The 25932-nt window shown below is 44.8% G+C and overlaps 1 protein-coding gene across 1 annotated transcript in view; it reads left to right on the forward strand.

Moving 5' to 3' along the window:
- Positions 1–25932, forward strand: part of LOC115131040 (uncharacterized) — a 74935-nt gene that overhangs the window by 35859 nt on the left and 13144 nt on the right. Inside the window, exon 8 of the mRNA XM_065019057.1 lies at positions 8767–8930. Within this exon, the coding sequence (XP_064875129.1) occupies positions 8767–8930 (164 nt within the window). The remainder of the gene's footprint in view (positions 1–8766; positions 8931–25932) is intronic.

A 25932-nucleotide genomic window follows, 5' to 3' on the forward strand; every position in this document is an offset into this window, starting at 1 on the left:
GCAAGTTGCTTGAGGGTCAGGCATATCGTTCTCCGTAGAGGACACTTCCTGGCATCCAGGGAAGTAAATAGCCGCTGCAAACCCAAATCAACCCCTAGCCCCTTCAAACTCAAGTCTGGACCTCGAAGCCAGTTCCACGTTATTTTTGAATTGTTATCCTCTAATCAGGGACTGATTTATACCTGGGACAACAGGTGTGTATGCTTTCAGTTGAGCGTACTAGCTCTTCGTGTGTCTACTGGAAGTTGATGCTTTTGCTATGCAACCTCTTGTTAGATATTTAGCATAACAAATTTCTAGTTAGACATTTTACGACTTTGGGTGTGTTCTTAAATTCAATCTGGAGTGCCAGAGTGCGCTCGTAAATTCAGAGCATTGTCAGATTGTTCGTTTGTATATTCAAAGTGTTTCGCTCTCGGAGCGCACACTGGACGCTCGGGCCGAGGAGTAGGGTTGATTTGAGCGTTCTGACCTTACAACGGCAGCCAGGCACCCAAGCTAACGTTGGCTAGCTTGCTAGCTACTTACAGACACAAATGAGACCACTCTGACCATTTTACTCGCCCTAGCAGAGCTGGTTAGGCAGTTTTCATGTTATCCAGAGCGTTGGTGACTAACTGCTCTTGGCAACACTTAATTACGCTTTTTTTTTGACACCGGCTATATTCAACGGGTGTTGAATGCTCGTAAATTCATTATTCTGCGCTCTGGTACACTCAGAGGAGAGTCCTCTGAAATCGTAGTAGATAGCCAGAGAGAATTTACGAAAGCACCCGAATGTCCGTTGAGAACACACAACGACTATACCAGATAAGAATGACAGGAATAATCAAGTCAATAAACGTTGGGTAGTTAGTTAGTTAGCCTATAGTTAATATACTGGCAAGTTTGATGTAAGTAGCCAACTAACGTTAGGTAGCTAGCTAACAACATATCAGTGCATATTGCTGTAATGATACGCTATGTAGTTCGTAAGAACAGCATGGCTAACAAATTATCAGCCAATAGGACGTGTTGGGTAACTTATTTTAAGTCATTTTATTGCTCAACATTTTCTTAACCTTTGTCATAATTAGTTAAAGCAATGAATTTGTATCTGCTCTCGTGGTACTTCTACTGCATATTTCTGGAATATTTTTTAAATCTGGAAACGATGTGAAGCTATACACATTTCCTGAATTGCATTATGGGCCACAAATTACGGAAATAGTGTCCTCTGCGTCTATACTTCATATTTTAGCGAATTTAGTTTGGGAACTTTTGGCATACTAACTATATCAAATCAAATCAAATTGTATTTGTCACATACACATGGTTAGCAGATGTTAATGCGAGTGTAGCGAAATGCTTGTGCTTCTAGTTCCGACAATGCAGTAATAACCAACAAGTAATCTAACTAACAATTCCAAAACTACTGTCTTATACACAGTGTAAGGGGATAAAGAATATGTACATAAGGATATATGAATGAGTGATGGTACAGAGCAGCATACAGTAGAGGGTATCGAGTACAGTATATACATATGAGATGAGTATGTAAACAAAGTGGCATAGTTAAAGTGGCTAGTGATACATGTATTACATAAGGATGCAGTCGATGATATAGAGTACAGTATATACGTATGCATATGAGATGAATAATGTAGGGTAAGTAACATTATATAAGGTAGCATTGTTTAAAGTGGCTAGTGATATATTTACATCATTTCCCATCAATTCCCATTATTAAAGTGGCTGGAGTTGAGTCAGTGTCAGTGTGTTGGCAGCAGCCACTCAATGTTAGTGGTGGCTGTTTAACAGTCTGATGGCCTTGAGATAGAAGCTGTTTTTCAGTCTCTCGGTCCCAGCTTTGATGCACCTGTACTGACCTCGCCTTCTGGATGATAGCGGGGTGAACAGGCAGTGGCTCGGGTGGTTGATGTCCTTGATGATCTTTATGGCCTTCCTGTAACATCGGGTGGTGTAGGTGTCCTGGAGGGCAGGTAGTTTGTCCCCGGTGATGCGTTGTGCAGACCTCACTACCCTCTGGAGAGCCTTACGGTTGAGGGCGGAGCAGTTGCCGTGCAGGCGGTGATACAGCCCGCCAGGATGCTCTCGATTGTGCATCTGTAGAAGTTTGTGAGTGCTTTTGGTGACAAGCCGAATTTCTTCAGCCTCCTGAGGTTGAAGAGGTGCTGCTGCACCTTCTTCACGATGCTGTCTGTGTGAGTGGACCAATTCAGTTTGTCTGTGATGTGTATGCCGAGGAACTTAAAACTTGCTACCCTCTCCACTACTGTTCCATCGATGTGGATAGGGGGGTGTTCCCTCTGCTGTTTCCTGAAGTCCACAATCATCTCCTTAGTTTTGTTGACGTTGAGTGTGAGGTTATTTTCCTGACACCACACTCCGAGGGCCCTCACCTCCTCCCTGTAGGCCGTCTTGTCATTGTTGGTAATCAAGCCTACCACTGTAGTGTCGTCCGCAAACTTGATGATTGAGTTGGAGGCGTGCGTGGCCACGCAGTCGTGGGTGAACAGGGAGTACAGGAGAGGGCTCAGAACGCACCCTTGTGGGGCCCCAGTGTTGAGGATCAGCGGGGAGGAGATGTTGTTGCCTACCCTCACCACCTGGGGGCGGCCCGTCAGGAAGTCCAGTACCCAGTTGCACAGGGTGGGGTCGAGACCCAGGGTCTCGAGCTTGATGACGAGCTTGGAGGGTACTATGGTGTTGAATGCCGAGCTGTAGTCGATGAACAGCATTCTCACATAGGTATTCCTCTTGTCCAGATGGGTTAGGGCAGTGTGCAGTGTGGTTGAGATTGCATCGTCTGTGGACCTATTTGGGTGGTAAGCAAATTGGAGTGGGTCTAGGGCACATATGTCAGAGTCAAGGCCCGCGGGCCACATCCGGCCCGCAAGAAGGTTTTTTACGGCCCCTGGGATGATCTTGATTTATTATTAGAACCGGCCCGCAGCAAGCCGGCAGCCCGCAGATCTTTTACACGCACCAATACTACATTTCCCACAATGCAAAGGTGACGCACCGAGCAGTAGGCTGCTTCATTTCAATATTTATTGGCACAGCAGTCGTCAGCATCACAGTAAAATTAACTTTCAGATACCCATCAAAAATGGCAAAACGGAAGGTGGATACTGAGAACCGGGGTTTCAAACAAGGTGGGAGTCGGAGTATATGTTCACGAAGGTAGCTGGAAAACCTGTGTGTCTTCTGTGTGGAGAAAGTGTGGCGGTACTGAAAGAGTATAATCTGAGACGACATTATGAAACGAAGAAACACGCGGACAAAAACAAGAATATGGACATGGAACAAAGGCTACAAAAGGCAGAGGAATTAAAACGAGGCCTCAAATCTCGACAGGCTCTGTTCAAAAAAGCCAAATCACAAGGCCAGGCTGCTGTCAAGGCCAGTTTTATTTTGGCAGAAGAGATCGCTAAATCAGCCCGGCCATTTACGGAGGGGGATTTCATCAAAAACTGCATGATTAAAGTTTGTGACGAAGTTTGCCCAGAAAAAAAGGCAACTCTTTTTAAATGTGAGTCTGAGCAGAAACACCATTGCCGAGAGAGTAGACCAGTTGTCCATCAATCTAAAAGAGCAGCTTGTGAAAAAGGGAAAAGATTTTATTGCATATTCCTTGGCTGTGGATGAGAGCACCGACATTTCTGACATTGCCCAGTTGTCAATTTTCATCCGCGGAGTGGACTCCAACCTAAGCGTGACAGAGGAGTTTTTGGCTTTACGTCCTATGCATGGCACAACTACGGGGCATGATTTGTATGAAGAGGTGTCAAGATGTGTAAATGAGATGGAGCTGCCTTGGGAAAAACTCGTGGGTTTGACAACCGACGGAGCACCTGCGATGTGTGGACACAGGAGCGGACTGGTGGCGAAGATACGGGAAAAGATGCAAGAGGAAAACGCGACAGGTGAGCTGACAGCTTATCATTGTATCATACACCAGGAAGCGTTGTGCGGTAAAGCCTTGAAAATGGAGCATGTAATGAGCATCATCACGCGCACAGTTAACTTTATCAGAGCCAAAGGTTTGAATCACCGCCAGTTCAAGGCATTTCTGACGGAGTTAGAAACGGAGCATGGTGATTTGCCTTATCACACAGAGGTGCGATGGCTAAGCCAGGGAAAGGTGCTTCAAAGATGTTTCGAGCTTCGTGAGGAGATTTGTCTGTTCTTGGACAGCAAAGGGAAAGACACAACACAACTCCGAGACGAAATGTTTCTGTGTGAAATGGCTTTTCTGTGTGACATTACGAGTCATCTGAATGCAATAAACTTGCAGCTGCAGGGTCGGGATCGTGTCATCTCTGATATGTACAGTACAGTGAAGGCATTTAAAACCAAACTGACTCTGTGGGAGACGCAGATGCGGAAAGAAAATTTGAGCCACTTTCCCAGCTGCCAGACCATGAAAGAGAAGCTCTCTACCAGTGCGTTCCCGAGCACACAGTTGGCTGATAAAATAGGTATGCTTGCCGCTGACTTTCGACGCCGATTTGCTGACTTTGAAGCACAAAAAAGCAGGTTGGAACTGCTCGGTAACCCATTTGCTGTTGACGTGGAAAGCTCACCACCAAACCTCCAAATGGAGTTGATTGACCTCCAATGCAATGATGCACTGAGGGCAAAATATGCGGCAGTGGGTGCTGCGGAGTTCGCCCGTTTCCTCCCGGCACAATGCCCCAGCTGCGCATCCAGGCTGCTCAAACGTTGTCTATGTTTGGCAGCACATACCTGTGTGAACAACTGTTTTCTTTGATGAACCTGAACAAAACATCACACAGAAGTCGACTTACTGCTGAACACCTCCACTCAATTCTGAGGATTTCTTCAGCTCAGAGCCTTACCCCGAACATTGATGAACTTGTGGAAAAGATGGGACACCACCAAGTATCACCCTCAACCTCAAACAAGTGAACATTACTGTGCAATCACATATTTAGAGTTTTTACTCAGTTCAAGTTTAAAAGTTAAAATTTAATATTTGTTTTCACTGCATGTTACTTCTCCTTAAACAAAGTGTTGTTTTTGATTAATAGATTTTTGCACTTTATTTTTTTGTATTTCAATCCAATTATATTTTAAAAATATTTCAGTTGAGTGGATGATAGAAAATTGCTATTATTGTTTTTTCTTTGAAGTAAATTTAGCCCACTTTTGCTAAAATAGAAAATATAGTCTACTGATGGTGCCTTGAATACCGGTTTCTTTCATTTAATGTTCATGTTATGGGGATATTTATATAAAGGAAATTTGTCTTTTGTGTCTGTTGAAAATTAAAGATTACTGACAGAGCCATAAGAAAATATTGCTTTATTTATCTGATCATATTGTAATATATTTGTTAGGTTTTCAGTAGGTTCAATTAGGTTCACTAGACTATATGCGTCATTTAAAAATTTTTCAATGAACATTCGAACAGTCCGGCCCTCGTCTTGTAGCTGATTTTTTTATTTGGCCCTCCGTCCATTTGACTTTGACACCCCTGGTCTAGGGTGTCAGGTAGGGTGGAGGTGATATGGTCCTTGACTAGTCTCTCAATGTACTTCATGATGACGGAAGTGAGTGCTACGGGGCGGTAGTCGTTTAGCTCAGTTACCTTAGCTTTCTTGGGAACAGGAACAATGGTGGCCCTCTTGAAGCATGTGGGAACAGCAGACTGGTATAGGGATTGATTGAATATGTCCGTAAACACACCGGCCAGCTGGTCTGCGCATGCTCTGAGGGCGCGGCTGGGGATGCCGTCTGGGCCTGCAGCCCTGCGAGGGTTAACACGTTTAAATGTCTTACTCACCTCGGCTGCAGTGAAGGAGAGACCGCATGTTTTCGTTGCAGGCCGTGTCAGTGGCACTGTATTGTCCTCAAAGCGGGCAAAAAAGTTATTTAGTCTGCCTGGGAGCAAGACATCTTGGTCCGTGACTGGGCTGGATTTCTTCTTGTAGTCCATGATTGATTGTAGACCCTGCCACATGCCTCTTGTGTCTGAGCCGTTGAATTGAGATTCTACTTTGTCTCTGTACTGACGCTTAGCTTGTTTGATAGCCTTGCGGAGGGAATAGCTGCACTGTTTGTATTCGGTCATGTTACCAGACACCTTGCCCTGATTAAAAGCGGTGGTTCGCGCTTTCAGTTTCACGCGAATGCTGCCATCAATCCACGGTTTCTGGTTAGGGAATGTTTTAATCGTTGCTATGGGAACGACATCTTCAACGCACGTTCTAATGAACTCGCACACCGAATCAGCGTATTCGTCAATATTGTTATCTGACGCAATATGTCCCAGTCCACGTGATGGAAGCAGTCTTGGAGTGTGGAATCAGCTTGGTCGGACCAGCGTTGGACAGACCTCAGCGTGGGAGCCTCAGCGTGGGAGCTATATATATATTTTTTTTAAATTTATTTTTTTATTTTTTTTAAACTCAGCAAAAAAAGAAACGTCCTCACTGTCAACTGCGTTTATTTTCAGCAAACTTAACATTTGTAAATATTTGTATGAACATAAGATTCAACAACAGACATAAACTGAACAAGTTCCACAGACATGTGACTTACAGAAATGGAATAATGTTTCCTTAAACAAAGGGGGGGTCAAAATCAAAAGTAACAGTCTGTATCTGGTGTGGCATCTCCTCCTCATGGACTGCACTAGATTTGCCAGTTCTTGCTGTGAGATGTTACCCCACTCTTCCACCAAGGCATCTGCAAGTTCTCAGACATTTCTGGGGGGAATGACCCTAGCCCTCACCCTCCGATCCAACAGGTCCCAGTCATGCTCAATGGGATTGAAATCCGGGCTCTTCGCTGGCCATGGCAGAACACTGACATTCCTGTCTTGCTGGAAATCATGCACAGAACGAGCAGTATGGCTGGTGACATTGTCATGCTGGAGGGTCATACTCCTTTGGCCGCCTTTCCTTTCAGTTCTCTGCTGCCAAAATATATTTGAAATGCTTCAAATTAGCCACCCTTTGCCTTGATGACAGCTTTGCAACTCATCCCAAACCATCTCAATTGGGTTGAGGTTGGTTGATTGTAGAGGCGAGGTCATCTGATGCAGCACTCTATCACTCTCCTTGGTCAAATAGCTCTTACACAGCCTGGAGGTGTGTTTTGGGTCATTGTCCTGCTGAAAAACAAATGATAGTCCCACTAAGCGCAATCCAGAGGGGTTGGCGTGTCACTGCAGAATGCTGTGGTAGCCATGCTGGTTAATTGTGCCTTGAATTCTAAATAAGTCACTGACAGTGTCACCAGCAGAGCACCCCCACACAATCACACCACCACCTCCATGCTTCACGGTGGGAACCACACATGCGGAGTTCCTCTGTTCACGTACTCTGTGTCTCTGAACAGTTGATGTTGAGATGTGTCTGTTACTTGAACTCCGTGAAGCATTTATTTGGGCGCAATCTGATGTGCAGTTAACTCTAATGAACTTATTCTCTGCGGCAGAGGTCTTCCTTTCCTGTGGCGGTCTTCCTTTCCTGTGGCGGTCTTCCTTTCCTGTGGTGGTCTTCCTTTCCTGTGGCGCTTGTCACGAGAGCCAGTTTCATGATAGCGCTTGATGGTTTTTGCGACTGCACTTTAAGAAACTTTCAATGTTCTTGAAATGATCCGTATTGACTGACCTTCATGTTTTAAAATAATGATAGACTGTCTTTTCTCTTTGCTTATTTGAGCTGTTCTTAACATAATATGGACTTGATCTTTTACCAAATAGGGCTATCTTCTGTATACCACCCCTACCTTTTCACAGCACTACCTCATAAAGCTGGTTGAGAGAATACAAATCTGTCATCAAGGCAAAGGGTGGCAACATCGAAGAATCTCAAAAAATGTTTTTATTTGTTTAACACTTTTTTGTTACTACATGATTCCATATGTGTTATTTCATAGTGAAGACATAACTATTATTCTACAATATAGAAAATATAAAGAAAAACCCTGGAATGAGCCAAGCTGAGAACATTTTTGTTTATGCCCAGCTCATGAGGCCCCTTGATGTGAGGCCTTCAGCAATTGCCTCTTCTGCCTAATAGTAAGTCCGCCAGTGGTCGCTGGAGAAGCACAATTCCCCATAATGACCCTCTGCCGACTGCGGACACTCACGTGGGGGGCCCTCTCGACACAGCCGGCTGCCAGGCCAAGGTGCCTGCGCAGAAATGTAATTACTGCAGACAGGGAGAGCCAGAGAGAAAATTGAACAGGAGACAAGTCAGGCTGCAGGCACCCCACTGGAACACACCTGCATCAGGGTGACAGGGAAGAGTAGGGTGGGGGTAGAGGGGGGGGGGGGGTAAAGGGAGAGACTGGCGGAGAGAGCATTGCAGAGGAAGCGAGGGGGAGCAAGGCAGGGGGTGGGTGGGGGGGCAATAAAGGCAGGAAGAGTGGAGGAGAGTGAGCGACTGGGAAACGCAGCTGGGAGAGCAAACCCACAAACCACAGGCTTAGAGTCCCTGCCATGAAGGCTTACTGACTGATGATGAGCCCAACCTTCCTGGCTAGAATGTTGTTTCATGCTTAATGCTTTGGGGTGGATGTCAAATAACTATTCCTGGTGTAAGGAATGACTTACTGAGTTGAAAACCAGCTTCACATGTATGAAAATTAAATCTTGACTGTTATGATGAAGCATGTGATTGTGGTACGTTCCAGTCATAAGTATTTCTTGCGTCATCTTAGTCACGTCAGGTGGCAGTAAAGTAAAGCTGTTTGTTTATTTAATTGTGTTTGATGGTTCTCTCTCAGGTGGCTTCATGGTGAGTGTGAGATACAGGCAGGGGGCAACATGGACCTCCACCCACAGGCCGACTACATCTGCACCGTCTGTAAGCAGGTGGAGAGCGACATGGTGGAAACCCCGGCCAGCCCCATCCAGGAATCCACAGAACCAGAACCAGAACCCACTATGGGTAAGAAACACACAGCTCTGTACAGCTGTCATTTACCTACAGTTGAAGTCGGTAGTTTACATACACTTAGGTTAGAGTCATTAAAACTAGTTTTTCAACCACTCCAAAAATGTATTGTTAATTGGCAAGTTGGTTAGGACGTCTACTTTGTGCATGACACAAGTAATTTTTCCAACAATTGTTTACAGACAGATTATTTGACTTATAATTCACTGTATCACAATTCTAGTGGGTCAGAAGTTTAAATACACTAAGTTGACTGTGCCTTTAAACAGCTTGGAAAATTCCAGAAAATTATGTCATGGCTTTAGAAGCTTTTGATAGGCTAATTGACATAATTTGAGTCAATTGGAGGTGCACCAGTGGATGTATTTCAAGGTCTACCTTCAAACTCTGTGCCTGTTTGCTTGACATCATGAGAAAATCAAAAGAAATCAGCCAAGACCTCAGAAAAAAGATGAAAAAGTCTGGTTCATCCTTGGGAGCAATTTCCAAACGCCTGAAGGTACCATGTTCATCTGTACAAACAATAGTATGTAACACCATGTGCCTTCACACCGCTCAGGAAGGTGCCGCGTTCTGTCTCCTAGAGATGAACGTACTTTTGTGCGAACGGTGCAAATCAATCCCAGAACAACAGCAAAGGACCTTATGAAGATGCTGGAGGAAACGGGTACAAAAGTATCTATATCCACAGTAAAACGAGTCCTATATCGACATAGCCTGAAAGGCCGCTCAGCAAGGAAGAAGCCGCTGCTCCAAAACCGCCATAAAAAAGCCAGACTGCAGTTTGCAACAGCACATGGGGACAAAGATTGTACCTTTTGGAGAAATGTCCTCTTGTCTGATGAAACAAAAATATAACTGTTTGGCCATAATGACCATCGTTATGTTTGGAGGAAAAAGGGGCAAGCTCGCAAGCCGTAGAACACCATCCCAACCGTGAAGCATGGGGGTGCCAGCATCATGTTGCGGAGGTGCTTTGCTGCAGGAGGGACTGGTGCACTTCACAAAATAGTAGATGCCATCATGAGGCAGAAAAATTATGTGGATATATTGAAGCAACATCTCAAGACATCAGTCAGGAAGTTAACCTCTCTGGGATGTGTGGGACGTTAGCGTCCCACTTGGCCAAAAGCCAGAGAAAATGCAGAGCGCCAAATTCAAATAAATTCCTATAAAAATCAAACATGTAAGATACCAAATTAAATATAAATCATGCCTTACTTTTGATGAACTTCTTCTGTTGGCACTCCAATATGTCCCATAAACATCACAAATGGTCATTTTTGTTCGATTAATTCCATCCATTTTTATCCAAAATGTCAATTTATTTGGCGCGTTTGATCCAGAAAAACATCGGTTCCAACTTGCACAACGTGACTAGAACATATCTCAAAAGTTACCTGTAAACTTTGCCAAAACATTTCAAACTACTTTTGTAATACAACTTTAGGTATTTTTTAAAGTAAATAATCGATAAAATTGAAGACTGGATGATCTGTGTTCAATACAGGAAGAAAATAAACTGACGCTATGTTTCTGGTCATGCGCCTCTATCAAAGAGTACACATTAAGTGACCCTCGTTTTGAACAGGGCTACTTCTTCATTACACAAAGGAAAAACCTCAAGCAATTTCCAGAGACTGGTGACGTCCAGTGGAAGCAGTAGGAACTGCAAGCAAGTCCCTTAGAAATCTGGATTCCCAATGAAAAATTGGAAAGAGGGACCTCAAATAAAAAATAAAAAATAGTTTGTCCTCTGGGTTTCGCCTGCTACATAAGTTCTGTTATACTGACAGACATGATTCAAACAGTTTTAGAAACTTCAGGGTGTTTTCTATCCAATCTAATAATAATATGCATATCTTATCTTCTGGGGATGAGTAGCAGACAGTTGAATTTGGGCATGCTTTTCATCCAAAATTCCAAATGCTGCCCCCTATCCTAGAGACGTTAAAGCTTGGTCGCAAATGGGTCTTCCAAATGGACAATGACCCCAAGCATACTACCAAAGTTGTGGCAAAATGGCTTCAGGACATCAAAGTCAAGGTATTGGAGTGGCCATCACAAAGTCCTGACCTCAATCCTATAGAGCATTTGTGGGCAGAACTGAAAAGTGTGTGGGAGCAAGGAGGCCTAGAAACCTGACTCGGTTACACCAGCTTTGTCAGGAGGAATGGGCCAAAATTCACCCCACTTGTTGTGGGAAGCTTGTGGAAGGCTACCTGAAACATTTGTCCAAGTTAAACCATTTGAAGGCAATGCTACCAAATACAAATTGAGTGTATGTAAACTTCTGACCCACTGGGAATATGATGAAAGAAATAAAAGCTGAAATAAATCATTCTCTCTACTATTATTCTGACATTTCACACTTTAAAAAAAGTGGTGATCTTAACTGACCTAAGAGGAGGGATTTTTACTCTGTTTAAATGTCAGGAATTGTGGACAAACTGAGTTTAAATGTAGTTGGCTAAGGTGTATGTGATCTTTTGACTTCAACTGTATTTTTACACATTTTCACTGTCTATGTTTAGGGTGGTTATAGACTAAATGGCACTAGCAGTTCGCAAATGAGCCTAAGCGAAAAATAGATGGGACACAGTTATTCCAAAATGGCAGGGCTTGGAACGCAATTCCCTTTAGTCAACCAGTCCATTTAGAATTTCTGATAAAACTGTGATCATTTGGCAAGGAATTTAGTTTGTGTATCCCATCAGATAGGCATTTATTTCTGTAGGTCTAACAGGAGTTTGTGAGCGCACTCAGCACAGCTTCAGCTTGTGTAGAGGGAGCGGTCGGGAACACGAGTGAGTGAAACACTGAGGGGATTTTGGTAGAACTGTGTGACGCTTGTCTTGGTTTATTTGTCGCCCTGCGTATGCACATGTACAAATGGAACACTGAAGTCAAAGCAAATTAATGTTGTTTTCAAGACAACATTTCCATCTCTGGTTGAAGATAAGGGCTTTGACATCCGTTCCAGTACTCTATTATTTATGCCCATCCCTAGTCTAGTTGAGTATATGGAATAGTCCTGTAGTCAGAAGACTGTGGAATAGTCCTATAGTCTTGTTGTTGACTATGTGGAATAGGGCTAAAGTCTTATTGAATATGGAATATGGATGTATGTAGTCTTGTTGTCGACTATGTGGAATGGTATTGTAATGTTGTTGACTCTGGAATAGGGCTGTAGTCTTGTTGATTATCTGGAATATTGTTGAAGTCTTGTTGACTCTGGAATAGTGCTGTAGTCTGACTGATTAGTGTTGTAGTACTGTTGACTGTGGAATAGTGTTATTGTCTAGTTGACTGTGGAATAGTGTTGTAGTCTTGTTGACTATCAGAATAGTGTTGTTGACTGTGGGATAGTGTTGTAGTCTTGTTGACTATGGAGTAGTGTTGTAGTACTGTTGACTGTAATAGGGTTATTGTCTTGTTGATTATGCGGAATGGTGTTGTAGTCTAGTTGATGAGTATTGACTAGTGCTGTAGTCTCGTTGTTGATGGCTATGGACTAGTGCTGTAGTCTCGTTGTTGATGGCTATGGACTAGTGCTGTAGTCTCGTTGTTGATGGCTATGGACTGGTGCTGTAGTCTCGTTATTGACGACGACTATGGACTGGTGCTGTAGTCTCGTTGTTGAGGACGACTATGGACTAGTGCTGTAGTCTCGTTGTAGACGACGACTATGGACTAGTGCTGTAGTCTCGTTGTAGACGACGACTATGGACTAGTGCTGTAGTCTCGTTGTTGACGACGACTATGGACTAGTGCTGTAGTCTCGTTGTTGACGACGACTATGGACTAGTGCTGTAGTCTCGTTGTTGACGACGACTACTATGGACTGGTGCTGTAGTCTCGTTGTTGACGACGACTACTATGGACTGGTGCTGTAGTCTCGTTGTTGACGACGACTACTATGGACTGGTGCTGTAGTCTAGTTGTTGACGACGACTATGGACTAGTGCTGTAGTCTCGTTGTTGACGACGACTATGGACTAGTGCTGTAGTCTCGTTGACGACGACTATGGACTGGTGCTGTAGTCTCGTTGTTGACGACGACTATGGACTAGTGCTGTAGTCTCGTTGTTGACGACGACTATGGACTAGTGCTGTAGTCTAGTTGTTGACGACGACTATGGACTAGTGCTGTAGTCTCGTTGACGACGACTATGGACTAGTGCTGTAGTCTAGTTGTTGACGACGACTATGGACTAGTGCTGTAGTCTCGTTGTTGACGACGACTATGGACTGGTGCTGTAGTCTCGTTGTTGACGACGACTATGGACTGGTGCTGTAGTCTCGTTGTTGACGACGACTATGGACTGGTGCTGTAGTCTCGTTGTTGGTGCTGTAGTCTCGTTGTTGACGACTACGGACTGTGCTGTAGTCTCGTTGTTGACGGCGACTACGGACTGGTGCTGTAGTCTCGTTGTTGACCGACTATGGACTGGTGCTGTAGTCTCGTTGTTGACGCTATGGACTGGTGCTGTAGTCTCGTTGTTGACGACGACTACGGACTGGTGCTGTAGTCTAGTCTCGTTGCTGTAGTCTCTCGACGACTACGGACTAGTGCTGTAGTCTAGTTGTTGACGACGACTACGGACTAGTGCTGTAGTCTAGTTGTTGACGACGACTATGGACTAGTGCTGTAGTCTCGTTGTTGACGACGACTATGGACTAGTGCTGTAGTCTTGTTGTTGACGACGACTATGGACTGGTGCTGTAGTCTCGTTGTTGACGACGACTATGGACTGGTGCTGTAGTCTCGTTGTTGACGACGACTATGGACTGGTGCTGTAGTCTCGTTGACGACGACTACGGACTAGTGCTGTAGTCTAGTTGTTGACGACGACTACGGACTGGTGCTGTAGTCTCTACGGACTGCTGTTCTCGTTGACGACGACTATGGACTAGTGCTGTAGTCTCGTTGTTGACGACGACTATGGACTAGTGCTGTAGTCTAGTTGTTGACTATGGACTGGTGCTGTAGTCTCGTTGTTGACGACTACTATGGACTGGTGCTGTAGTCTCGTTGTTGACGACTACTATGGACTGGTGCTGTAGTCTCGTTGTTGGACTGGTGCTGTAGTCTCGTTGTTGACGACGACTATGGACTGGTGCTGTAGTCTAGTTGTTGACGACGACTATGGACTGGTGCTGTAGTCTCGTTGTTGACGACGACTATGGACTAGTGCTGTAGTCTCGTTGTTGACGACGACTATGGACTAGTGCTGTAGTCTCGTTGTTGACGACGACTGGACTAGTGCTGTAGTCTCGTTGTTGACGACGACTATGGACTAGTGCTGTAGTCTCGTTGTTGACGACGACTATGGACTAGTGCTGTAGTCTAGTTGTTGACGACGACTATGGACTAGTGCTGTAGTCTCGTTGTTGACGACTACTATGGACTGGTGCTGTAGTCTCGTTGTTGACGACTACTATGGACTGGTGCTGTAGTCTCGTTGTTGACGACGACTATGGACTAGTGCTGTAGTCTAGTTGTTGACGACGACTATGGACTAGTGCTGTAGTCTCGTTGTTGACGACGACTATGGACTAGTGCTGTAGTCTCGTTGTTGACGACGACTATGGACTAGTGCTGTAGTCTCGTTGTTGACGACGACTATGGACTAGTGCTGTAGTCTCGTTGTTGACGACGACTATGGACTAGTGCTGTAGTCTCGTTGTTGACGACGACTATGGACTAGTGCTGTAGTCTCGTTGTTGACGACGACTATGGACTAGTGCTGTAGTCTCCTTGTTGACGACGACTAAGGACTAGTGCTGTAGTCTCGTTGTTGACGACGACTATGGACTAGTGCTGTAGTCTCGTTGTTGACGACGACTATGGACTAGTGCTGTAGTCTCGTTGTTGACGACGACTATGGACTAGTGCTGTAGTCTCGTTGTTGACGACGACTATGGACTGGTGCTGTAGTCTCGTTGTTGACGACGACTATGGACTGGTGCTGTAGTCTCGTTGTTGACGACTACTATGGACTGGTGCTGTAGTCTAGTTGTTGACGACGACTATGGACTGGTGCTGTAGTCTAGTTGTTGACGACGACTATGGACTGGTGCTGTAGTCTCGTTGTTGACGACTATGGACTGGTGCTGTAGTCTCGTTGTTGACGACTATGGACTAGTGCTGTAGTCTCGTTGTTGACGACTATGGACTAGTGCTGTAGTCTCGTTATTGACGACGACTATAGACTAGTGCTGCATAGTTCAGGTATTCCCAAACAGGGGTACCCGCAATGCCGTCGGGGGTACGCCAAATAAAAATGTGATTCACATTTTAACAAATAACAATTTTATTAAAAATAATAATCTGCACATTTTCAAACAGTGCTATTATATTTTCCAACTGGGCTATACATTTGGGTGAGTTTTTTCTCTCTTGCCTGAGGAGCCTTGTTTCACTGCCAAAAATGAAATCAAGCCATCTAGTGTTCTTCGAAATAACACAATGTTTAATACAGGTAGCCTAGTCAAATAATTAACAACCAATCACATTAACCGTTACTCTCTCGCGGGAAACCTTCACTCTTGCGCGGACATTTAGAACTGAAACATGAGCATTTGAAAAATAGGCCACAGGAGTTTTTTGAGCGAGAATAAAGACGACTTTCAAGTAGTAAGACTATATAAAAGCAACAGATACCATTAATAAGAAGGGGCTAGAAGCGTCTTATATGGTGAGCTACCGAGTGGCTAGGACATGCAAGCCACATTCTATTGTGGAGGACTTAATTATTCCTGCTGCCGCGGATATGGCTGGGACGACACTCGGGGAAAAGGCCCAAAAAAATATACAGACAATGCCTTCATCAAACAACACTGTTTCACGACGCATCAGTGACATGGCAGGAGATGGTTTGAAACAATTACTGCTTTGCATAAAAGCCCCTGAATTCTATGCTTTACAGCTGGATGAGTCAACAGACGTGGTGGGCATGGCACAGCTCCTGGTATATGTCCGTTACGTTTATGGTGGGTCAATTAAGGAAACCAGGACAACATGAGAGGATATTTTAAAGTATTGTGACATCAGTGGTCAAGATGCGTTGGTTTCTGTACTGATGGCACAAAAGCCATGATGGAGACATAATGGAGTGGTAACGTGCGTGCAGTTGCAGTTGCTCCCGATGCCACTTGTGTACACTGCATCATACACCGAGAGGCTCTTGCTGCCAAGGGAAAGCCTGACAGCTTGAAAGACGTTTTGGACACTACAGTGAAAATGGTTAACTTTGTTAAAGCAAGGCCCCTGAACTCTCGTGTATTTTCTGCATTTTGCAATGATATGGGCAGCGACCATGTAACACTTTTACAACATACAGAAGTGCGCTGGTTATCAAGGGGCAAAGTATTGAACGTTTTTTTACAATATTGAGAGACAAGCTTAAAGTTTTCTTTACTGACCATAATTTTCACTTGTCTGACCGCTTGCATGATGACGAGTTTCTCACACGACTGGCCTATCTGGGTGATTGTTTTTTCTCGCCTGAATAATCTGAATCTAGGATTACAGGGACTCTCCAACTATATTCAATGTGCAGGACAAAATTAAGGCTATTATTAAAAAGTTGGAGCTCTTCTCTGTCTGCATTAACAAGGACAACACACAGGTCTTTCCATTGTTGTAGGATTTTTTTGTGTGCAAATGAACTCGAGCTTACGGACAATGTCTCATGTGATATAGCGAAGCACCTGAGTTAGCTGGGGGTGTGCAATTACGCAGGTACTTTCCCAAAACAGACAACACAAACAACTGGATTCGTTATCCCTTTCATGCCCTCCCTCCAGTCCACTTATCGATATCTGAACAAGAGAGCCTCATCGAAATTGCAACAAGGGGTTCTGTGAAAATGTAATTTAATCAGAAGCCACTGCCAGATTTCTGGATTGGGCTGCGCTCAGAGTTTCTTGCCTTGGCAAATCGTGCTGTTAAGACACTGATGCCCGTTGCAACCACCTACCTATGTGAGAGTGGACTCTTGACCCTCACTAGCATGAAAACTAAATGTGGACTGTGTGTGGAAAATGATTTTAGACTGACACTCTCCAATACAACCCAACATTGCAGAGTTATGTGCATCCTTTCAAGCACACCCTTCTCATTAACCTGTGGTGAGTTATTCACATTTTTTAAATTCAACAAATAAGGTTTTATATGTAAGATGGCTAAATAAAGAGCAAAATTATCGATGATCATTATTTGTGACCTGGTCCTATAAGAGCTTTTTGTCACTTACCCCAAGCCGGGTTGTGACAACTCACACTCATTCTTATGTTTACTAAATGTATTGTATAGTGTGTTTGTGGCAGGCTTACAATGATGGCAAAAAACAACATTTGAGATTGCGCTGACCCTGGTGCTAGAGGGGGTACGCAGCTGGAGGTTGAATGTTTGAAGGTGTACGGGACAATAAAAAGTTTGGGAACCACTGGTCCAGTTGATTTTGTAGAATGTTGTTGTAGTCTTGTTGACTATGTGGAATAGTATTGTAGTCTTGCTGACAATGTGGAAAAGTGTTGTGGTCTAGCTGACTGTGGAATAGTGCTGTGGTCTAGTTGATGACTCTGGAATAATGCTGTAGTCTAGTTGTTGACTGTGGAATAGTCGTGTAGTCTTTGCATTAGTGTGTAAACATGTTGTTGTGTTGACTATGGAACAGTGCTGTAGTCTTTGACTTAGTTGTGTTCTTGTTGACTGGAAAATAGTTGTGGTCTTTTTGACTGTTGACTATGTGCTGTAGTAATGTTGACTGTGTAATAGGGTCATTGTCTACCTGACTATGTGGAATAGTGCTGTAGTCTTGTTGTTGACTATGTGGAATAGTGCTGTAGTCTTGTTGACGATTTGGCTCAAGCAAACTGGCCTGATCACATTTTCTGGACAATAACTAATTGGGTTTGGGGTTTTGTGAAGTGTTTTTGGAGGATGCAGTTAAATTCTGCCGATACTCAAACGGAAGGTCCACACATTGTCTGAATCCCTTCCATCCACTCCATCTCTCTGAGCCAGGCAGCGAGTGGTGGGAGAGAAATGCATCAATTACTGGCTTCCTGTATTCACAGAACCAGCTGGTGACCTATCATGGGCTGGCCCCACCAGCTAAAAGCCAATCTGATTTCCCTCGAAGGCGTTATTACCGGGCCTAATGAAAATGGACCCTGTTCCCAACCCGCTTGGCACCCAGATGAATTGCGGCGTGGATTTGTTGTGATTTCCCCCTTTCTCCTCCTCTCCCTGTAGCCACCCCATCACCCTTCTCCAATGCCTTTTTTTGTGTGTGTGTGTGTGTGTGTGTGTAAGAGGAGGATATGAGGGATTGTGTGTGTGCAAGCGGGATGCACATGCATGTATGCAAACGCATCAGTGTGTGTGCGCGCATACAGTGGGGCAAAAAAGTATTTAGTCAGCCACCAATTGTGCAAGTTCTCCCACTTAAAAAGATGAGAGGCCTGTAATTGTCATCATAGGTACACTTCAACTATGACAGACAGAATTATCATTTTTTTCTCCAGAAAATCACATTGTATCATTTTTAATGAATTTATTTGCAAATTATGGTGGAAAATAAGTATTTTGGTGAATATAAGAGTAAAATGATTCAATGTGCGTACTCGCTACATATAGCTCTTCCTTTGATCTCAAAACAAGCACATCTGTTCATGCTGTTAACACAGTCCAGTTCAATTGAGTGGCACAAATCCATATTTGCATATAGGTCTATTTGCATATAGGCCTACTGCAGTTCTGATTGGTTATTGCACACCGGTCTGTGTCTCACGACTGTCTGCCTTACCTATTTCTCTGTCTTGTTCGTTCCCTCCCTCCCATTCCCCCTCCCCTGCCCTCTATTTCTGTGCTGCTCATAGGAGAAGAGGTGGAAGGTCTCTCCTTGGGCACATATAGGCTGAATGCCTGGGACTGGGTGATGACGGGGATGTGTTCTAGAGAGGCGGAGACGAGATGGGGGGGGTCGCTCAGTCAGATGAGTTTTGACTAAGCCCCTTTTTCACACTTTATATCCTGTTGGCTCTATTATTTCACTACTGGTCCTATCTCACTTTCTCTCCCTCCCTCTCTCCGGTCTTCTCTCTTGCTTTCTACATCTACCCTGTCTCTCGATCTAGCCAGTGCAGCTGAGGCTATGGTGTTGTGTGTGTTTCAGTGTGATTGGAACTTCAGCACCTTTTTTTTATTTTTCTCTCTACCACTCCAGACAATGGGAGCTCTTGCCTCAATGTCAAGGGTGTGATTCAAGCAAGGGCCTTGTGTCCCAAATAGCACCCTATTCCCTATGTAGTGCATTACTTTTGACCATGGCCCATGGGGACTATTATTATTATTTAGGAAAAAGGGTGCCATTTGGGACACCGCCTGCTTTTCACAGAGCCAAGTACTGACCGCTCCCTTTGTATTACATTAACTACATCATTCTAGTGGGAGTCTCATCTAGAGGTCGACCGATTATGATTTTTCAACACCGATACCGATTATTGGAGGACCAAAAAAGCCGATACTGATTAATCAGCCAATTTTGATTTTTTAAAATTTTATTTGTAATAATGACAATTACACAACAATACTGAATGAACACTAATTTTAACACTAATATAATACATCAATAAAATCAATTTAGCCTCAAATAAATAATGAAACATGTTCAATTTGGTTTAAATAATGCAAAAACAAGGTGTTGGAGAAGAAAGTAAAAGTGCAATATTCGTCATGTAAGAAAGCTAACGTTTAAGTTCCTTGCTCAGAACATGAGAACATATGAAAGCTGGTGTTTCCTTTAACATGAGTCTTCAATATTCCTAGATAAGAAGTTTTAGGTTGTAGGAATTATAGGAATTATAGGACTATTTCTCTCTACCATTTGTATTTCATTAGCCTTTGACTATTGGATGTTCGTATAGGCACTTTAGTATTGCCAGTGTAACAGTATAGCTTCCGTCCCTCTTCTTGCTCCTCCCTGGGCTCGAACCAGCAACACAACGACAACAGCCACCCTCGAAGCAGCGTTACCCATGCAGAGCAAGGGAAACAACCACTCCAAGGCTCAGAGCGAGCGAGTGACGTTTGAAATGCTATTAGCGCACGCTAACTAGCCAGCCATTTCACTTCGGTTACACCAGCCTCATCTCGGGAGTTGATATGCTTGAAGTCAAAACAGTGCAATGCTTGACACACAACGAAGAGCTGCTGGCAAAACGCACAAAAGTGCTGTTTGAATGAATGTTTATGCGCCTGCTTCTGCCTACCACCGCTCAGTCAGATACTTGTATGTTCAGTCAGATTATACGCATGACACGCTAGATAATATTTTTTTATTTTTTTATTTCACCTTTATTTAACCAGGTAGGCTAGTTGAGAACAGGTTCTCATTTGCAACTGCGACCTGGCCAAGATAAAGCATAGCGGTGTGAACAGACAACACAGAGTTACACATGGAGTAAACAATTAACAAGTCAATAACACAGTAGAGAAAAAAAGGGGAGTCTATATACAATGTGTGCAAAAGGCATGAGGAGGTAGGCGAATAATTACAATATTGCAGATTAACACTGGAGTGATAAATGATCAGATGATCATGTACAGGTAGAGATATTGGTGTGCAAAAGAGCATAAAAGTAAATAAATAAAAACTGTGGGGATGAGGTAGGTGAAAATGGGTGGGCTATTTACCAATAGATTATGTACAGCTGCAGCGATCGGTTAGCTGCTCAGATAGCTGATGTTTGAAGTTGGTGAGGGAGATAAAAGTCTCCAACTTCAGTGATTTTTGCAATTCGTTCCAGTCACAGGCAGCAGAGTACTGGAACGAAAGGCGGCCGAATGAGGTGTTTGCTTTAGGGATGATCAATGAGATACACCTGCTGGAGCGCGTGCTACGGATGGGTGTTGCCATCGTGACCAGTGAGCTGAGATAAGGCGGAGCTTTGCCTAGCATGGCCTTGTAGATGACCTGGAGCCAGTGGGTCTGGCGACGAATATGTAGCGAGGGCCAGCCGACTAGAGCATACAAGTCGCAGTGGTGGGTAGTATAAGGTGCTTTAGTGACAAAACGGATGGCACTGTGATAAACTGCATCCAGTTTGCTGAGAAGAGTGTTGGAAGCAATTTTGTAGATGACATCGCCGAAGTCGAGGATCGGTAGGATAGTCAGTTTTACTAGGGTAAGCTTGGCAGCGTGAGTGAAGGAGGCTTTGTTGCGGAATAGAAAGCCGACTCTTGATTTGATTTTCGATTGGAGATGTTTGATATGGGTCTGGAAGGAGAGTTTGCAGTCTAGCCAGACACCTAGGTACTTATAGGTGTCCACATATTCAAGGTCGGAGCCATCCAGTGTGGTGATGCTAGTCGGGCATGCGGGTGCAGGCAGCGATCGGTTGAAAAGCATGCATTTGGTTTTACTAGCGTTTAAGAGCAGTTGGAGGCCACGGAAGGAGTGTTGTATGGCATTGAAGCTCGATTGGAGGTTAGATAGCACAGTGTCCAATGACGGGCCGAAAGTGTATAGAATGGTGTCGTCTGCGTAGAGGTGGATCAGGAATCGCCCGCAGCAAGAGCAACATCATTGATATACACAGAGAAAAGAGTCGGCCCGAGAATTGAACCCTGTGGCACCCCCATAGAGACTGCCAGAGGACCGGACAACATGCCCTCCGATTTGACACACTGAACTCTGTCTGCAAAGTAATTGGTGAACCAGGCAAGACAGTCATCCGAAAAACCGAGGCTACTGAGTCTGCCGATAAGAATATGGTGATTGACAGAGTCGAAAGCCTTGGCAAGGTCGATGAAGACGGCTGCACAGTACTGTCTTTTATCGATGGCGGTTATGATGTCGTTTAGTACCTTGAGTGTGGCTGAGGTGCACCCGTGACCGGCTCGGAAACCAGATTGCATAGCGGAGAAGGTACGGTGGGATTCGAGATGGTCAGTGACCTGTTTGTTGACTTGGCTTTCAAGACCTTAGATAGGCAGGGCAGAATGGATATAGGTCTGTAACAGTTTGGGTCCAGGGTGTCTCCCCTTTGAAGAGGGGGATGACTGCGGCAGCTTTCAATCCTTGGGGATCTCAGACGATATGAAAGAGAGGTTGAACAGGCTGGTAATAGGGGTTGCGACAATGGCGGCGGATAGTTTCAGAAATAGAGGGTCCAGATTGTCAAGCCCAGCTGATTTATACGGGTCCAGGTTTTGCAGCTCTTTCAGAACATCTGCTATCTGGATTTGGGTAAAGGAGAACCTGGAGAGGCTTGGGCGAGGAGCTGCGGGGGCCGGAGCTGTTGGCCGAGGTAGGAGTAGCCAGGCGGAAGGCATGGCCAGCCGTTGAGAAATGCTTGTTGAAGTTTTCGATAATCATGGATTTGTCGGTGGTGACCGTGTTCCCTAGCCTCAGTGCAGTGGGCAGCTGGGAGGAGGTGCTCTTGTTCTCCATGGACTTCACAGTGTCCCAGAACTATTTGGAGTTGGAGCTACAGGATGCAAACTTCTGCCTGAAGAAGCTGGCCTTAGCTTTCCTGACTGACTGCGTGTATTGGTTCCTGACTTCCCTGAACAGTTGCATATCGCGGGGACTGTTCGATGCTATTGCAGTCCGCCACAGGATGTTTTTGTGCTGGTCGAGGGCAGTCAGGTCTGGAGTGAACCAAGGGCTGTATCTGTTCTTAGTTCTGCATTTTTTGAACGGAGCATGCTTATCTAAAATGGTGAGGAAGTTACTCTTAAAGAATGACCAGGCATCCTCAACTGACGGGATGAGGTCAATGTCCTTCCAGGATACCCGGGCCAGGTCGATTAGAAAGGCCTGCTCACAGAAGTGTTTTAGGGAGCGTTTGACAGTGATGAGGGGTGGTCGTTTGACTGCGGCACTGTAGCGGATACAGGCAATGAGGCAGTGGTCGCTGAGATCCTGGTTGAAGACAGCGGAGGTGTATTTGGAGGGCCAGTTGGTCAGGATGACGTCTATGAGGGTGCCCTTGCTTACAGAGTTAGGGTTGTACCTGGTGGGTTTCTTGATGATTTGTGTGAGATTGAAGGCATCTAGCTTAGATTGTAGGACTGCCGGGGTGTTAAGCATATCCCAGTTTAGGTCACCTAACAGAACAAACTCTGAAGCTAGATGGGGGGCAATCAATTCACAAATGGTGTCCAGGGCACAGCTGGGAGCTGAGGGGGGTCGGTAGCAGGCGGCAACAGTGAGAGACTTATTTCTGGAGAGAGTAATTTTCAGAATTAGTAGTTCGAACTGTTTGGGTGTGGACCTGGAAAGTATGACATTACTTTGCAGGCTATCTCTGCAGTAGACTGCGACTCCTCCCCCTTTGGCAGTTCTATCTTGACGGAAGATGTTATAGTTGGGTATGGAAATCTCTGAATTTTTGGTGGCCTTCCTGAGCCAGGATTCAGACACGGCAAGGACATCAGGGTTAGCAGAGTGTGCTAAAGCAGTGAGTAAAACAAACTTAGGGAGGAGGCTTCTGATGTTGACATGCATGAATCCAAAGCTTTTTCGATCACAGAAGTCAACAAATGAGGGTGCCTGGGGACATGCAGGGCCTGGGTTTACCTCCACATCACCCGCGGAACAGAGAAGGAGTAGTATGAGGGTGTGCGGCTAAGGGCTATCAAAACTGGTCGCCTAGAGCGTTGGGGACAGAGAATAAGAGGAGCAGGTTTCTGGGCATGGTAGAATATATTCAGGGCATAATGCACAGACAGGGGTATGGTGGGGTGCGGGTACGGCGGAGGTAAGCCCAGGCGCTGGGTGATGATGAGAGAGGTTTTATCTCTGGACATGCTGGTTGTAATGGGTGAGGTCACCACATATGTGGGAGGTGGGACAAAGAAGGTGTCAGGGGTATGAGGAATGGGACTTGGGGCTCCATTGTGAACTAAAACAATGATAACTAACCTGAGCAAACAGTATACAAGGCATATTGACATTTGAGAGAGACATACAGCGAGGCATACAGTAATCACAGGTGTTGAATTGGGAAAGCTAGCTAAAACAATGGGTGAGACAACAGCTAATCAGCTAGCATAACAACAGCAGGTGAGATGGCATTGACTAGGCAACTCGGCCGACAGATAAAACAAACAAGCAGAATGGAGTACCGTGATTAATGGACAGTCCAGCGTGCATCAGCTATGTAGCCAAGTGATCAGAGTCCAGGGGGCAGCGGTGGATGGGGCAGGGGGGGCTGGGCTGGCGAGTGTTATCCAGGTTAAAAAAAACTAACAATGACTAAATAGCTTGTAGCTAGCTAGCTGGTTAGCTTCTGGAGGTTCTTGAGTGTGTTCTAAAAATAAAGATAATAGCGATTCCGTATCACATTGGGTGAGGCAGGTTTCCGGAAGGTATAAACAAATTTTTAAAAAAATCGGGAAGAGATAGAGTACATATGGGCCACTGCGTTTTTGGGACACGGCGATGCAGACGGTTAGCAGGCCTGTGCTAACAGATTAGCAGGCCGGGGTAAACAAGGTAGTAGTTAGCGGACCTGGGCTAAACAAGCTAGCAGTTAGCATGCCGAATTAGCAAGCAAGGAGATGGCGAGGGCTAGAGAGTTAGCCTTTGGAGGACGTCGCGATGGGGTGAGTCTGTTTATTCCTCTTCATGCAGTGATATTGATAGACCGGTCGTAGGTCAAGGTATTGTAGCCCAGGAGTATGCTAGGAGCTCTGGCCGGTCTAGCTTCAAGCTACGTGGGTGGAAACGCTAGCCAGGAGTAATCAACCAGGGTTGCTGTTTAGCTCGATAGCTAGTTGTGAAGATCCAGCTGAAGAATGTTCCGTTTGTGGTGGGAATCCGGGGGTAAAAAATTAAATAGGTCCGTTATGCTCTGGTTAGCGTCGCGTTGTTCGAACTGGCGAGAGCTTTCCGGGCTAAAGGTTAGTTGATGACCGGTTAGCTGAAGACCGCTAGCATAGCTGGTAGTTAGCTGGCTAGCTTCAGTTGAGGGGGTCCGGTTCCGAAGTAAATATAACTACTTTAGGAAAAGTAGCTACATTGGCGGGTTGCAGAAGAGTATTTGGAAGCTTAGGTTTAGCAAAATGTTTTTAAAGATATGCGAAGAAAAAATATCTAAAACGAAAAAGAGACGAAAAGAGACGATTATTTACAGAGAGACGATACGACAGGACAACTTACTGCTACGCCATCTTGGATATCTAGTAATATCATCAACTATGTGTAGTTAACTTGTGATTATGATTGATTGTTTTTCATAAGATAAGTTTAATGCTAGCTAGCAACTTACCTTGGCTTACTGTATTCACGTAACAGGCAGTCTCCTTGTGGAGTACAACAAGAGGCAGGTCATTATTGCATTGGACTAGTTAACTGTAAGGTTGCAAGATTGTTTCACCCAAACTGACAAGGTGAAAATCTGTCGTTCTGCCCCTGAACGAGGCAGTTAACCCACCGTTCCTAGGCCATCATTGAAAATAAGAATGTGTTCTTAACTGACTTGCCTAGTTAAATAAAGGTATAAAAAAAAACGGCAAAATCGCCGTCAACAAATACAAATTTCCGATTGTTATGAAAACAACTTGAAAGCGGCCCTAATTAATCGGCCATTCTGATTAATCGGTCGACCTCTAGTCCCCATCAATATATCAATTAAACACTGGAATGGTACATGTGCAGAAGATGAATGTGCAAGTAGAGATACTGGGGTGCAAAGGAGCAAGATAAATAAATAAATACAGTATCGGGATGAGGTAGGTAGATAGATGGGCTAAGCACAGGTGCAGTGATCTGTGAGCTGCTCTGACAGCTGGTGCTTAAAGCTAGTGAGGGAGAGATGAGTCTCCAGCTTCAGAGATTTTTGGAGTTCTTTCCAGTCATTGGCAGCAGAGAACTGGAAGGAAAGATGACCAAAGGAGTAATTGACTTCGGGGTGACCAGTGAGATATACCTGCTGTAGCACTGGCTACAAGTGGGTGCTGCTATGGTGACCAGTG

This window comes from Oncorhynchus nerka, linkage group LG6 (genome assembly GCF_034236695.1).
Source record: "Oncorhynchus nerka isolate Pitt River linkage group LG6, Oner_Uvic_2.0, whole genome shotgun sequence".
Classification (NCBI taxonomy): domain Eukaryota; kingdom Metazoa; phylum Chordata; class Actinopteri; order Salmoniformes; family Salmonidae; genus Oncorhynchus; species Oncorhynchus nerka.